General features: G+C 42.3%; 1 protein-coding gene across 7 annotated transcripts in view; it reads left to right on the forward strand.

Moving 5' to 3' along the window:
* The window catches only part of SORCS1 (sortilin related VPS10 domain containing receptor 1), a 556698-nt gene that overhangs the window by 337692 nt on the left and 204174 nt on the right, over positions 1-14832 (forward strand). For all 7 annotated transcript variants that reach the window (XM_082425095.1, XM_082425099.1, XM_082425096.1 and 4 more), the window contains exon 4: positions 5720-5878. In XM_082425095.1, coding sequence (XP_082281221.1) covers positions 5720-5878 — 159 coding nt within the window. The remainder of the gene's footprint in view (positions 1-5719; positions 5879-14832) is intronic.

The raw sequence follows: 14832 nt of genomic DNA on the forward strand, positions 1-14832 counted from the left end.
TCACTTTCCTCTCCTTTTCTCACTGTTGTTTGTACTTCAGTGACTTCCTTTTCATGGGTCATTCTGGGATCCTGTGTAACTTTCCCTAATACTGTCCTCCAAACAGTTGCCCATCGCTAAGCACTTGTTACTTTCACCCTCAGCTCATCTGGGAAGGTTAAATGCCCACCTCACATTGGGAATAGGCAGCTCTTCCATCCACATCGGTCAGCCAATTGTTTACTTGCTCTGATTATATTTTGCTTAATTTGTTTTTTATATTGGAGCCAGAGTTTTGCAGATAGCCTCTTATACTATTTATAGATAGATTTTTGTTTGAATAGAGTGGCTAGATAGCTAGAGTGCCCAATTGCTGCTATTGTTATTTTTCTTTGTCATTGTCACTATCACTATGGAAATTACTTATTATGCACCTGTGATATGGGCATCTGGATCTGAGTTAAGCCTTGAGCAAAGCAAGAGAGATATCCCTCGTACATTACCTCTTCTTGATTCCAGTCCGTGAATGACAAGGAGTAGACAAGTGAGCAAACAAATAATGAACAACACATCAAGTAAATACTCTTTGCTTTAGGACCAAAGAAATGTTGGGAAAAAGTGTATGCCTTGGGGTGGTGAAGCTGCCTCTTATTGACAACTCCACCCTGCCTAAATAGGTAAATAATGGCATTCCAAGAACAACACACCTAGGAAAAGAATGGAAGACTAAATAGTAGGAGCATTCTTCTGGGAGGAATGTTCTGAGTAGATACCTGGAAGGATCAGAAAGCTGTCAAGCAACCTTTTGTAGAATTACATCATGGAACCATATTTTGAATCTGGAGCAAGTCAAAGAGAGTGGAGATGCATTTGATGTTTGATGACACTGAGCTTTCAGAAGGACTAATACCAAAAAAACGGTAGAAGTGACATATTTGAAATCTATAAATTGCATTTCACGTTCATTTATCACCTCTAGGAAAAGCAAATAAAGTTTCTTCCTTCCCCTGAAGTGGATGATGAACGATTGCTTAGAATTGGGTGGTGGGAGCTGGTGTCACCATTATTAACTTTCTATGGAAAACAGTTCACCTGTAGATGCAGTAAGTGCAGCACACCCTGCAGGGCAGGAGTAAACTGGTTCTAATCACTCATGGGCTGATCTGAACAGAGAATAATTACTTTCCTGTTAAGGGCAGACTCTTCCCATTGTCTCTACCCACCCCACTTACTTCCAAGTAGAACAGCAGGGATTTGTTTAAGAGGACTCAGAACTCTCAATGTCACAGGGATCCATGAACTGCATTTAGCAGAAGCAGGGACGAAGAGGACTCATTCCTTTTCATTCATTTGTTCATTTACAAAGATGTATGGACCTACTATGGAACAAGCTTTATGCTAGGCAAACAAGCCCTCTTTTTAGAGAGCTCACTTCAGGAATCCTGCAGACTTTGGAGTCATGCCTTTTATAAAGGTCTTTTAAAGTTCTGTCATTCAGATCATATTCCAGAACGCAGAGGATTAAACACAGCAAAACACCATTTATTCAGAGTCACATGAAAAGCCAAAAGAAGGGAGCTTCCCTGGTTGCGCAGTGGTTAAGAATCTGCCTATGCAGGGGACATGGGTTCGAGCCCTGGTCCGAGAAGATCCCACATGCCATGGAGCAACTAAGCCCGTGTGCCACAACTACTGAGCCTGTGCTCTAGAGCCTGTGGGCCACAACTACTGAGCCCATGTGCCACAACTACTGAAGCCCGCATGCCTATAGCCCGTGCTCCACAGCAAGAGAAGCCACCACAATGAGAAGCCCGCGCACCACAATAAAGAGTAACCCCCGCTCGCCACAGCTAGAGAAAGCCCGCGTGCAGCAACGAAGACCCAATACAGCCAAAAATAAATTAATTAATTTAAAAAAGAGAAAAAAAAAAAGCCAAAAGAAGATAGCCAATGTAAATCAGCAAAAACAGGGATCACTGAATATATTTAAGGAATGTAATCTATTATTTTTTGAGGAATATTCACTAATTTGAAGTTTCTATTTTGATAATATTTCCTAGTAGAATATCTTCTTGAGAAGATAGAACTTTATAAAGGGCATCATTTTCGTCTAAAGATTGGATCACACTTGTTATTTGCACTGTATCTTTTTTCTTAAATGGGTTAAACATTTTCTATTTAGATCTTACTTAAATTCTTTATTTGCTTACTAACATATTTACTTTTCATAACCTACAACAAGACAGAACAAACTTTAACTCATTTGAAATATAATTACTCAAAGATTCTAATTTGAAGACTGAAATAATAAGATTCCACTAATCCAGTTAATAGTTCATTAAGCACTTACTATGGTTCAACCACTGAACCAGTTGTAACTGTGTAACCAGTAGTAACCAGTCTAACTGTGTTGAAGCTTGTGATTAAGCAATTGAAATACATTGTATACAGTGGTGTGTATTAATGTGTGTGTATGCATTTGTGTGTTTACAGTTCAGGTAGAAATGAATATAGGCCATAATATTAAATGAAAAAAAAACCAACCAAAAACTCAATCCGTGATATGATATGTAGCTGCGGATAAAGAAGTAGAAGGGGGCACAAACATGGTTTCACTTGTTGATGGGATAGGGTCAATTTATTTTTCTTTGTAAGTATGTTTGTTTGTTTATTTATGGCTGTGTTGGGTCTTCGTTGCTGCGCGCGGGCTTTCTCTAGTTGCGGTGAGCAGGGCTACTCTTCGTTGTGGTGCACAGGCTTCTCATTGCGGTGGCTTCTCTTGTTGTGGAGCACAAGCTCTAGGCCCGCAGGCTTCAGTAGTTGTGGCTCGTGGGCTCTAGAGCGCAGGCTCAGAAGTTGTGGCGCACGGGCTTAGTTGCTCCGCAGCATATGGGATCTTCCCGGACCAGGGATCACGGCATGTCCCCTGCATTAGCAGGCAGATTCTTAACCACTGTGCCACCAGGGAAGTCCCTATTTTTCTTTTATTTTGAATTCTACTGGCAGTCTTACAGAGTTGTTTTTGCAATAAAAAATGGCTAAACAAAAATGGATCCAGACTGACCTGTTTGTTTTGAGTGGATTGGAGCAGAGATTTGAAAGAGGAACCACTGGAAGGTTTGTGTAATACAGATACATCTATAAATCTTACAGGGGGAATTTCCTGACATCTTCTATAATTTCCAAAATGTCATATTCCCAAGTAGAACGTTTTAGGTGAAGACTGTAAAGAAATGGTGAGATTTTGGTCTACATATTTTTAGTACCCAGAAGAAAAGACTGAGGAAGCCGGGAGTTTTATTTACTTAATATTAAATAACCATATGTTTGAAAATATTTGTATTATTCTACCTCCCCCATCCAATAGTACTTGGATGCAGAATATCTCATACAGTGTGTGATGACTCAGTATAAATGAGTATCAGAAGTATTTTAAATAAATGATAAATAATCAACTTGATTTGAGGATATTCTGTAGGCCCAGAGTTTTTATTTTGATGAAGTAGTCTGCCAGGAGAAGCAGGTGGTGAGATCCGCACTCGTGGGAAGAGAGTAAACATATTCTGGTTTACAGGGAAATAGAAAAGCAGAAGGGGGAAAATCACCTCGCCTGAGACAATAGATGCTCTGTAAAATTGAGCCTCTTCATATTATCATAGAAATTACTTGCTGGCAGTAGTGCAAAAGGCTGTTACATATTATTGTTAATTGTGGTTGGAGACACAAAGCAATATGATCATTTGATGACTTATTTGTTTTTGGAAAATGACAGCTTTTGTGTGCCAGTAAATATCCTGAAATCCCCTGGAAATACTCTTGTGAATTTAGGAGCCATCTGATCGTCCTTGCTTAGTACATACAATAGACTTTAAGGATGACACGGAAGTTTGTACTTAGCAGATTACTTGATGGTTCTGCGTCAGTTATCCAAAAAGGGAACACTTTCTGCTTGGTGACTACAAGACAGAGAGACCTATAACTTTGTCAGAATTTATGGTCGATGGACAGTGGCTTCACCAGAACACGGGAGGGGAGGCAGTTAGTCTCCAGTTTTGTGTGTGCTCTCCATCTTGTCCGGAACAGACCTGACAGCCACAGCGTTCCGCTCACTCCACTTCATCCGTCCCTTTCTCCTCTTCGAGAAGGGCAGGGTGAAAGAACAGCGAGGAACCTGAAATTCATCCTGGGTAACATAAACACAGTTCAGGCTGAGCGTGTCTGGTGTGCGACCATCAGGTCCCATTTGCAGTGATCGGACACCACTTTGGAAGATGACACTAACCTGAGGTTTTAATACGATTGCCTCCAAATGCCTAAGAAAGCCCTGTGTGTTTGCCTGGCACTCTGTTCTCTTATGACAGGGCTCTAGTTTTGTTTTGTTTTTTTCCTTCCTTTCTCTCTCTCTCTCCTTTTCCTGGAACTGCCACATCCTTAGCTGGTAATCTTTAAACCCTGGGCTGCAGTGATCTCTCATCATACGGCCACACATTAAGCACATCTTTCATGCTTCTCCAAACCAAACTCAGAAAGTGCCAATGAATAAGTTGTTGGGGAAGAAGTCAGTGGGTAGCATTAAGGCCACCTGACTGGAGGCGTTAGGTGTGCACTTTGACTGAGTGAAAGGCAACCTGCAGAGTCGGGAATGAGGTGCTTTATCACATATTCCTAGAGGCGTAAAACAAGGGAGTAAAAAGCAGTTTTCAGAGTAGCTCCTCCATCTGGCTCCTATTGTGGATTGTTCACGCTGCTATGGCCAAGATTAACCCTCAAAAGGAGAAAGTCCCAAGCCTCTGGAACTGTGACTTTTTACATGAGTATAGCATGTTCTCTTGTCAATAGGCCAAAGATGGAGAAGGGCATCCAATGACTTTTTCCATGGAACTTACATTCATATCTGCTCAAATTACTCTGGGCATCTTTCTAGATCTATGTGACTACTCTGAAAACTTTCCATTCATTCCTTTAACTTTTGTTCATTCATGTCAAATATTTATTGCATATGTAATATATGCTGGACCTCATTCTAGCTGCTGGGAAGGCACTTGTGGGGATAAAAATAGAGAAATATCAAATATCACTATTCTCATGGGTTTGTGTTCTAGAGAGAATATATAGACAATAAAGAAATAAGTAAACTATTAATATGTTAGCAGGTGGCAAAGGAGCCTTTGGACAATACCCAGAGCAGGCTTTTGAATGCACAGTCTTTGACTCAAGACTCAGAAAATCAGACTAAAGGATGACATAGGATATTGTTGATGTGAACAGGAGGGTTTGCGATGGAGAGAAAAACCAGTGGACTCCATCCTCTTTCTACTTCTTTCTACCTTTCTCACAAAAGACTGTGACAAGTTTCATCCCCCCAAAATGGAGACTAGACGAGGCTCAGCAGGAAGGAGGGCTGGGGTTAGGGGAACAATGGGAAATATTTCAGATTAAGGAAATAGCCTTGGGGAAAAAAACCAAGGAGCCCTATAGGAGGGAAGAAAATGCACTCCTACGTTTCCTCCTCCTCCCTTTCAGTCTGTCCTGCCTCTTTCATTTCTTGGTGAAAACAGTTTCATGGCCTTGGTCCAAGGTAGGAGAGCAAACCTGACAGAGTCAAGGTCCTTGTTTGGCCAAACGTTCTTTGCCTGTTCCTTTTCCCTCCCTTGTCATAAGTTTAGCTCATCTTTAAGCTTTGTGAATTTGCACACTTACCTTTCCATTGTTTTCTTTCCTGAACAATTCTCTGCCGCAGATTATGTTGCTCACAGACCCGGAGATTGAGAGCAGTTTACTGATCAGCTCGGACGAAGGGGCAACCTATCAAAAGTACCGGCTGAACTTTTACATCCAGAGCTTACTTTTCCACCCCAAGCAAGAGGACTGGATTCTGGCATACAGCCAAGACCAAAAGGTGAGCGTGATTCCCTTGTTCGAGACAGCGGCGTATGGCTGTCCTAGGGAAAGACAGCTACTTAGTCATCGCTACGCTTCTTCTCAGCTGTCAGGTTGGTTCTGTGCAGCAGCTTGGACCCTGTGCCGGTGGGGCGAGGGGCAGCAATGTGGATCTCAGGCTGCTTGTTTGAGCTGTGTGAGCATCTGAAACAGCACACACAGGAAAAGCCAGACCCTAAGGAAGACATTGTGGAGAAGCAGTTCTTACCTGGAAGCTTCAGGCCATCAGGAAACCCCCATGGAATCTGAGACAGTGCTTTGTGTATGTGAGATGTGATCATTTTTTTTTGGAGTAAAGAACCCATAGCTTTTCTCACAGCCTTAAAGGGAAGGATGACCCTGAAAGAGTGAAGAACATTAGCTAGTGATATGCTAAAATAGTGAGAGAAATGTGCATAGATAACATTCAGAATCAGGCACTCTCAGGACTTTTCTTCTCTTGCTGGTTAGGCTGAAGGATAGGTCTCCGTTTTAGGAAGGCATTGAATGAAGTTATGCTATTGTATGTTTATCTGTGTGTATATACGTGTGTGCGTGCACACGCAATATGTGTATGTATTTTATGGGATAAATGCTATAAAATATATCATGTACTCTGTACTGCAGATACATTATAAAATACATGTAGCTCCAGCTTTTAAGGAACTTACATTTTCAGGTAGAATATAAGGCTAGCAACAGCAAAGACAATCAGATTACAGTTAGAGGAAAAAAGTATACAAAGGCAAATGTGAGAGAGGCTCTAGCCATAAAAGCCAAAAGGAAAATAGGTAAAATATTCAAATGCTCTTTGTGAAATGCATGGTTCAGTGAGGTCATTCTGAGAATTATCCTCAGAGGAATTATATGTTACAAATTACATATATTTAAAGAAATACTGGACTTTCCTGAGTGAGGAGACTATTCTAGGGTTAAAACCCTAGAATACTTAACCAGGTGGTTAAAACCGTCTGGGCTGGTATAGACGTGTGGGGTTCTTCCTGAAGGGAGGGGAATAGTATAAACAACTTTTCAAGGTCTCTACTGACATGAGCATTTTTTTAAAATTTTATTTATTTATTTTATTATTTTTATGGCTGTGTTGGGTTTTCATTTCTGTGCGAGGGCTTTCTCTAGTTGCGGCAAGTGGGGGCCACTCTTCATCGCGGTGCGCGGGCCTCTCACTATCGCGGCCTCTCTTGTTGCGGAGCACAGGCTCCAGACGCGCAGGCTCAGTAGTTGTGGCTCACGGGCCCAGTTGCTCCGCGGCATGTGGGATCTTCCCAGACCAGGGCTCGAACCCGTGTCCCCTGCATTGGCAGGCGGATTCTCAACCACTGCACCACCAGGGAAGCCCAACGTGAGCATTTTTGAGGAAGCAAATTAAAATTCTCAGGATTGGAGTTTTATTCACACTGCCCTTACTGCCAAATAAAATGCGCATTAGCCTAAAAACAGGAAAGACTTACAATTAGTATTTTTTTCCTCTCGAGCAGCCTGGCTCCCCGTTCAGCAGAATGTACAATTTCATGCCTGGAGTCAAGCCACGGTGCGTCTAGTCCAGGATGGTGCAGTTACCAGAGGCAAAGCTGAGCAGCTCAGGACACAGAGTGTTAGTCATTTAATCCACTGGGTTTCTGTATTTTATTTGACAGTTGGTTAATTTTCCCCGTGATGCCAGAGGCACAGTGAGGGCCAGATTTACCTGGCTAGGTGAAAATCATGCATCTTTGCCGTTGTGTCGGAGGAGATGCCCCAAAATTTAACCCTTCACGTGCCAGGACTTCAGACAGTGATGCCGTGAGCACTGTGGCCGAGTGGATAACTCTGGAGGAGTTGGGACACGGGGCTCCGACTCAGCCATGTATGGGAATTGGTACTTGGGGTTGGCTTTCTTTGCCTTAAAATGTGTTTGTGTGGATAGTTATAATTGCAGGTGCACTTCCAATGAGATTGAAAAGAAAAAAAAAAACTCACAAATATTAGACTCCATGTCTGTTTTATGTGCTCAGCATGATGCACTGTTGCTATAAAATAACTATATCGAGGGGTATTCATTCCATCTAGGGAAAGAATATAAATACATGTGAGGTCAGTAGTCTAAGAGGGACTAAAAAGGCAGGTAGATCCTTCATTCACACGTGGTAGATACCCAGTCAGAATAGCTGGATGGATTATATGAAATTGGCAGCCCAAGTTTAGGAGATGGAGATCTTACAAAATTATTTCACCTGGACTTTAATGAATGTCGTATTTCTGTGGGGGGCGGAGGGGGCGCGTTTTGCACAAGAGGGATGTCATAAACAATAATATAAAGTTGTAAAGTTAGAAAACTCACATAAACAGGATTGTGAATGTGTCTATTTGGCTGAAACTGAAATTTGGGAAAGTTAATTATACATGTACTCCTGGAAACTAATCTTAATTTTTTTTGGACCACTTTGACTGTTAGGCAAAATAATTTTTGTTTTCCCAATTAGGAGCCTTTTGAACATTTTGGTCAGTGGAATTATGTGTTCAGAGCTATAGATTACAAAGATTAATCTGGTAGTAATATTAGAATGAACTATGGTGCTGTGAGGTCAAAAGCAAGAAGACCAGTTAGGATGGTATCACAGTAGTCTTGGTCAGGACCAAAAAGTATCTTTTGTGACCATAGACCAAATGAATTCTGTCATTTTAGAGGTAGAAGGAGCCTTAACAGTCTTTGCTCTGTATGTAGCTAACAAACCAAAAATGTTAGACGTTAATGAATTTTCCCAAAGGGGAAAACCACTCATTGGTGTCACATGTCTAAGTTCAGCAATTGGAATTTGAATATGATATTTAGTAGGTTTCACTACTAAATGGCTGGTGATATCTGGAGATTAGCAAAGGGGCAGAAGCCAGCCTTTCTGCTAAGCTCTCTGTTTCTCCAGAAGAGAATGAAGGAGAAATCATCCTGGGAAAAAAGAATTACGGATCACCTGCTAATATGAGTAGGGGTTGGGGAAGGGTTCCATATATCAGGGCTTGAATCACAGCATGAGGAGCGGGGCATTAGCGGGGAGTGGATTGGGCTGCAGCCATCCAATGAGCCGTTAGCTGGTGGTGTTGGCCCGAAGTCAAGTGGAGGAGGTCTGTGGCCACTCAAGTGGGTCAGTGATATGGAAATAATAGCTGGCAATCACCCACGCATCACGGAGCTTTGAACCCTGATGAGATGCAGCCATGGGCCCTAAGGAGGGCCCCGTGCTAGTGTTGGCAGGCCAGTGACTTTTGGAAATGGGAACACGTATTCGTTCATGTAAGTGTTGTTCATCAACATGTCTGTGACAGTCGCTACTGTTGCAGAACTCTCAGCAAAGATGGTAGCTTAGGTGCTAGGGTTCCCTTTGCCAGATGCTGTTCTCAGCCAGCCTGTGGTGGACAGAATCCTCAGGTAGGGAGCACCGTCTGTCAGAAGTTATTGCGTCGAGGTGGCAGCTCCGTCAGCACTCACCTGCGCACGGTCCTCCTCTCCTCTCCTCCCTTGTTTGCTGTCAGTGTTTTGAGGCATACGCTCCCCTTTTGAATACATAGCCACCTTTACTTTTCCCTTATTTCCCTGCCATTGCTTTCTCTCACCTTTAGTGAATGAGACTTTGAGGGCCCCGAAGACAAAGTCTGGATCTCTGGCTTGCAGGGAAGAGCCCATATGGTCCGTGGCGTTCTGCTCCAACTGCATTTCACCTTGAGTGTCTGGACTCTCAGTAGAGGCTTTTTGATGTGAGCATTTTAAGGGACTTGAAAGAGTTTGGTTGAACAGATTGTGCTTTCTGGCCCAAGATAGAGTTTTACTGGCCATCAATTCCATAGGAAGCCAGATTTAAAAAAAAAAAAAAAAAAAAAGGCTTTTAATCAGGGAGAAATGTGTATGACCACATGCCCTCAAAATTCATAAGATCAGGTTATTTTGATATTTTAGCCTTTTTTTGTATTTTTTCTTAGAGAAATCTACCTGTGATATTAAATATCTAGGTGATTGCCAAGAGGTAAAATTTTTTTGAATGAGCATGTGACTCTCCAGCCACCACTAGAATGACTGAAGAGAAAAGGTTTGGGACCTTTTTCCCTTTGAAGCTCTAAAAGAAGTAGCTTGACTTCTTGAAAAGCCCTGTTGGGGGACTTCCATGGTATAGACACAGGCGATAGACTCCTTGGCCTCTGAAGGGTCTATGTGAGGATGTGCCTTTGGAAAGCCCTGGAATTTTCAGAAAAATAAGCATTATAGACATTATGGAAGCTTCATGCCAGATGGGCAGAGGGATACCTGTTATGTACAGCCTCACCTTTTAAGCTTCCTACAAAACAGCCGTGAATCACTGTGGATGCCATGAAGAATTCCACAGCATTTATACCAGGACCACCAACATCTCACCCTCCGTTATTTAGTTTTGTTATTTCTGTAATTAAGCAGTAGGCAAACCAAACATTCTGCTCCTTCCTTTTGTTTCTTGGCATTTGGAAACCGAGCAGCCAGGAGAACAGAGGTACAGAGCTTCCGCTTCCTTCCTTGTTTTCCCCCCACTTTCTTGCCTCAGTACAGGAAACCACCCAAGGAAGGCTTAGCAGCAGGCCAAGTGTGCCAGATTATATCTTTATTTTAGTTTAGCAATAAACTAGGGTACAAACTGTGCTCTGAAACATTGCCTCCAATGGCATCTCTCAGTCTGTCTCAAACACCTCACTAAACATGATGTGTTGGGAAACAGTGGAAATTAGGGAAAACAAAACGCAGATGTGACTGAAAGAAAAAAACAGGAGAAGTGCGTAAGAATAGGCATCTACCTCAGCTCTGCTGACCATCCTGGGGCGCTGGGCTCGGGGCCTCTCTATTAGGGGTTACCCTGTGGAGCGAATTGTATAGGGGCGAGTCTGCAATGTTGTGAAGCCAACGTGAACGCTCCTAATGAGAGTGCCTCATAGCTGGGGAGGAGAGACCCCCTTGCTCGGCTTATCCGGGCGGCAAGGCCTCTCCTACAGATGTACCTGCTGCCCCCGACCATGAGCAGGAGGGTCCACTTTTCTCCAGTCCTCCACAGTGAGCTTTTTCTCCCCACTCTGGATGCCCAAGTCCTTCTAGACCGTGGACTCAGTTCCTACACAGATAAGCAAGCAACTAACTGAATAACGGCAGCTGGGTCTGGGTTGTGGGAAACTGGAGAGCACGTGTTCATTCAGGAGGGTGGGGTGTGGTGGGGGGTCTTGGTGAGCTCCCACCTGCTGTTCTTGCCACCGAGGATGGCTCATTCAATGTCACCAGACTTTTCAGAGTTTTTCGAGAGAAGTAATCCTGCTTTGTTTGAGATATGACATTTTCCTATTTTTAAGTGTTTATAACTAACTCAAAAACTTAAAACAGAAAGCCGTGCAGGGCAAGTCAACCTCATCTGCTGCCTTGTCTTAGTCCCCAGATCACCTTTTTTCTTATTTCTCTGTCTTTCCCCTTATCTTTGTTTTTCTCCTGTTCATGGATCTTCCTGTCAGTTTTATTTCAGGAAACGTTCCACTGTTTTGTGAATTAAAAAAAAAAAAATGCATACAAATGAGTGATCAATTCTGTGGAGGGAGGACAAACCCCTTAGGACAGTTTGGTGGGTCACCCTTCATTTTGTGGCAGTTCTAGAATATTCATGAGTTTGTGTTGTCTCACTTGTTCTGGAGCGCTATGAGTCAGCAGTCCAAGTAATACCATGTGGGAGCTTGCAGGATCTCTGTTCTCCTCTATATTCCAAAGTATCAACGTTTATGAAAGAAATAAGAAATCCTAAGGCTTGCACGGTTGCCTCACCTTCAGTATTTTGGTAAATATGTGTAAGATACACTTAAAACCAAAACATGGCTTTAAAGGAGGAAAGCACGTTTTCATAAGGAAACCCTATTCACAAATAATTGAAACCCTAAATATTAACAGCGGCAGTCTCTGTATAAATGAAGGCAGAGTTTGAGTTAAAATCGTATATTGATAGAAAAGGAAAATTATACTGCCAGTGTGTTTGAGAGCATACAATAGAATTTTAGTAACTTGCATAAAAGTAAATTTTTAAAAGAAGAACTGCTTTTAGCTTTCTCCTTTCTTTCTTTCTACCAGTCCTGCAATTTTATTTAAACAGTTTCATATACATGTCTTTTAAAAAACAAAAACAAAAACAAATGCAACTTTCTTTTTAATCTTTCCTACTTTTCCTGACTGAACACTAACAGATGGCCATTGCTTATCAAGACAGCTTTGAATGCCAGGAATTCTCTGGGAAATAATGACTGCTTGATAAGGGAAGAGATGTCAGCATTTTCCAAAACTCAGTCATATTGGTTTCTCACCAGCGATAGACAGCACAGCAAGTGAGGCAGGAACATCAGCTCTGTACTCTGTCAGGCCCTCCAAATGGCCATGTGACCTTCAGCAGGTCTTTTAACTTGTAGAGTTTCGCCAGCTGTGAAGTGGAAGCAATAATGGTACCTGGCTCACAGGACTGTTTGAGGATGCTGTGATAATGTATGTAAAACACTCAACACAGAGCCTGGCACATGGCTAACACCACGTGAATGCCAGCCAATGTATTATTCAAAGACCTAGGAGAGAGCCACCTGGTGTGGCATAACTAGGTTTAGACGCAAGGCTTCCTTAGCCGTAATCCGGTGTCTTCCCAATACGTGATGTTATACGTATTTAGTCAATGTTGAATGTCCTCTTAGACAATCACTAAAAGGTACCACTGAACCAGAATGAACAGAGCAAGCAAGAACCAATATATGGTACTCAGAAAACATTATTCATTATAATAACAGTAAGCCATTAAATATTAAAGTATTTGCCTTTACAGCAACTCTGTTTTGAGTAGACCTAGCAGCCCCTTAATGTCAAAAGGGCAAGATTGAAATGAAAGATAAATGGATCCTTCAAATTCAACCCCCTGGGGCTATTCAAATGATTTCTGCACAAGCACAAACACTTAGGAAACTGATACCTACCTAATGCCATGACGTTTCCCAAGGCACTACATTAAAAGGCACTCAGTTATTCATAAGAAATATGTGGAGCGTTATATACCATGCTGCTTTGGCAAGATTTCCATGTGCTTGAAATTTTCCAATGTCAGAGCTGATTTCTAATCTCATGAATATGTAAATAATTTAAGTATTCAAGTACAAAACTGGCAATTAGAGTGGAAACCAGGGAGCTTGCTGAACGTCAACCGCAATGCTTGTTTATAAAACAAATTCTCCAGCTGAAATGCCATCTTATGCAAACGAGGAAGGCCTGTGTTCACTTTAGCTAACTTGTTTAACCAGGTTGTATCATTATTTTTCAATTGCTACCTGAAGCAGTTTGATCTACCTGTTCCCAAATTTGAACAAAATGAGCTACAAGAATAAGGAGAAATGGACATTTTTGCATGAGTGATTGGGATTAAGGTTTGGACAGATAGAATTATGCTTTTTGGTAGCTATTTAAACTTTGAAATAAATTACACTTTTGCTTGTGCAATTTTTTAGCCAGCTATTTTGATCTATTCTACCCACCAACACTTGTCTAAATGGATTAAGATGCCTCCTTAATCCAGGCACCAGTCTGGGAAAGTTTGAAGGACATTTGACATCCTAAGAGGGCATGGACTTTTTTCTTAAATGAGCTCGAGGGATATCCAGAAAAAAACTATCTCTGAGTGTGGCCCTTTAGAATCTAGTAATGGTAACATTTTCTTGTATCCTGCCTTGTCAAGCATGGTTGCTGCCAGCAGTGTTGCCAAGGAGGGGAGTGGTTTGAGAAGGAGGGAGTCTTGGCCTTGTAAATAGACATATTTTGCAAAGTTATGACTCTGTAGGTTTCATACTAAAATTTTTTTTTAAATGTTATCTTTTCCAACTTCCTCCCTTCAGTATAATAGGATAGTGTAAGTTCAGATTACAAATGGCACATTAGGTGTTCCAAGAGATCCAGAGGCCCAGCCAGGATCTCATAGCTGGCAAGAGGAAGAGAAACCAGAAGTCAGCACCCCTTCTAAAATGACCGGGTCCCTTTACTGAGCTAGATCCTTAATATAAAATACTATGAGATGGCTTTCCCAGGGCTTCCAGATGGGAGAATTACCCTCCTCACCTCCATTTCCCACACCCATCCTCGCTTGCTCTTCGGCCCTTTTCCGCACCTCCTTTTCCCGTCAAGTGAGAAAACGCTAGTTCCCGAGCCAGTGGAGTGGGTTCCCTCGCCCCTGCCGCTCCCACATGGGTCCCGCCTCCAGCCATTGCTACTGCCACCACCTCGGTTCCACTCAATCGATTTTTGCTGCATGTCAACACTTATTACCGAAGAAGTGATACATTTCCTCACCACCCTCCTGTTGTCTTTGTGAACAACAAGATGCATTTTCCAAGAAGTTAAGTGAAACTAAGGATCCAGTTGGTGGCCACTGAACAGAGCGAAGGGTTGGGACCTCTAATCTTCATGAGCAACAAGGGCATTCTAATCATAATGAATGGTTCAAGTACTAATATCCCGCTACTCCAGGTAAATAGTTAAGAAGAACATAGGCCTCAATTCAGTATTTATCGATATAAAGGATTCTTGCCAGAATGGTGAGTTCAGTCAGGGTATTAACATTTTTGGATTGCAAAGTGTAATCTGACTATGAATAGCAGGTGATTAATATACCAGAATAATACTATCAGAATCAGAGTGGATAAGAATGGTTTTTTGGGCCTGCCTGCCTGCCCTCTTGCTGTGCTCCTGCTTAAAGAAATTAGTCCTTCCTTTCCGACTTAGTCCCTGGAAAGAAGTTTCAGCCTGAGAGCTTGCGGGATCTTGGTTCCCAGGGCAGAGGTTGGGCCTGAGCTCCTGCGATGGGAGCTCTGAGTCCAGACCACTGGACTAACAGAGAACCTCAGACACCAGGGAATATCAATCGGAGTGAG

The sequence above is a fragment of the Balaenoptera physalus genome, assembly GCF_965194825.1.
Source record: "Balaenoptera physalus genome assembly, chromosome: 14".
Taxonomy (NCBI): Eukaryota; Metazoa; Chordata; class Mammalia; order Artiodactyla; family Balaenopteridae; genus Balaenoptera; species Balaenoptera physalus.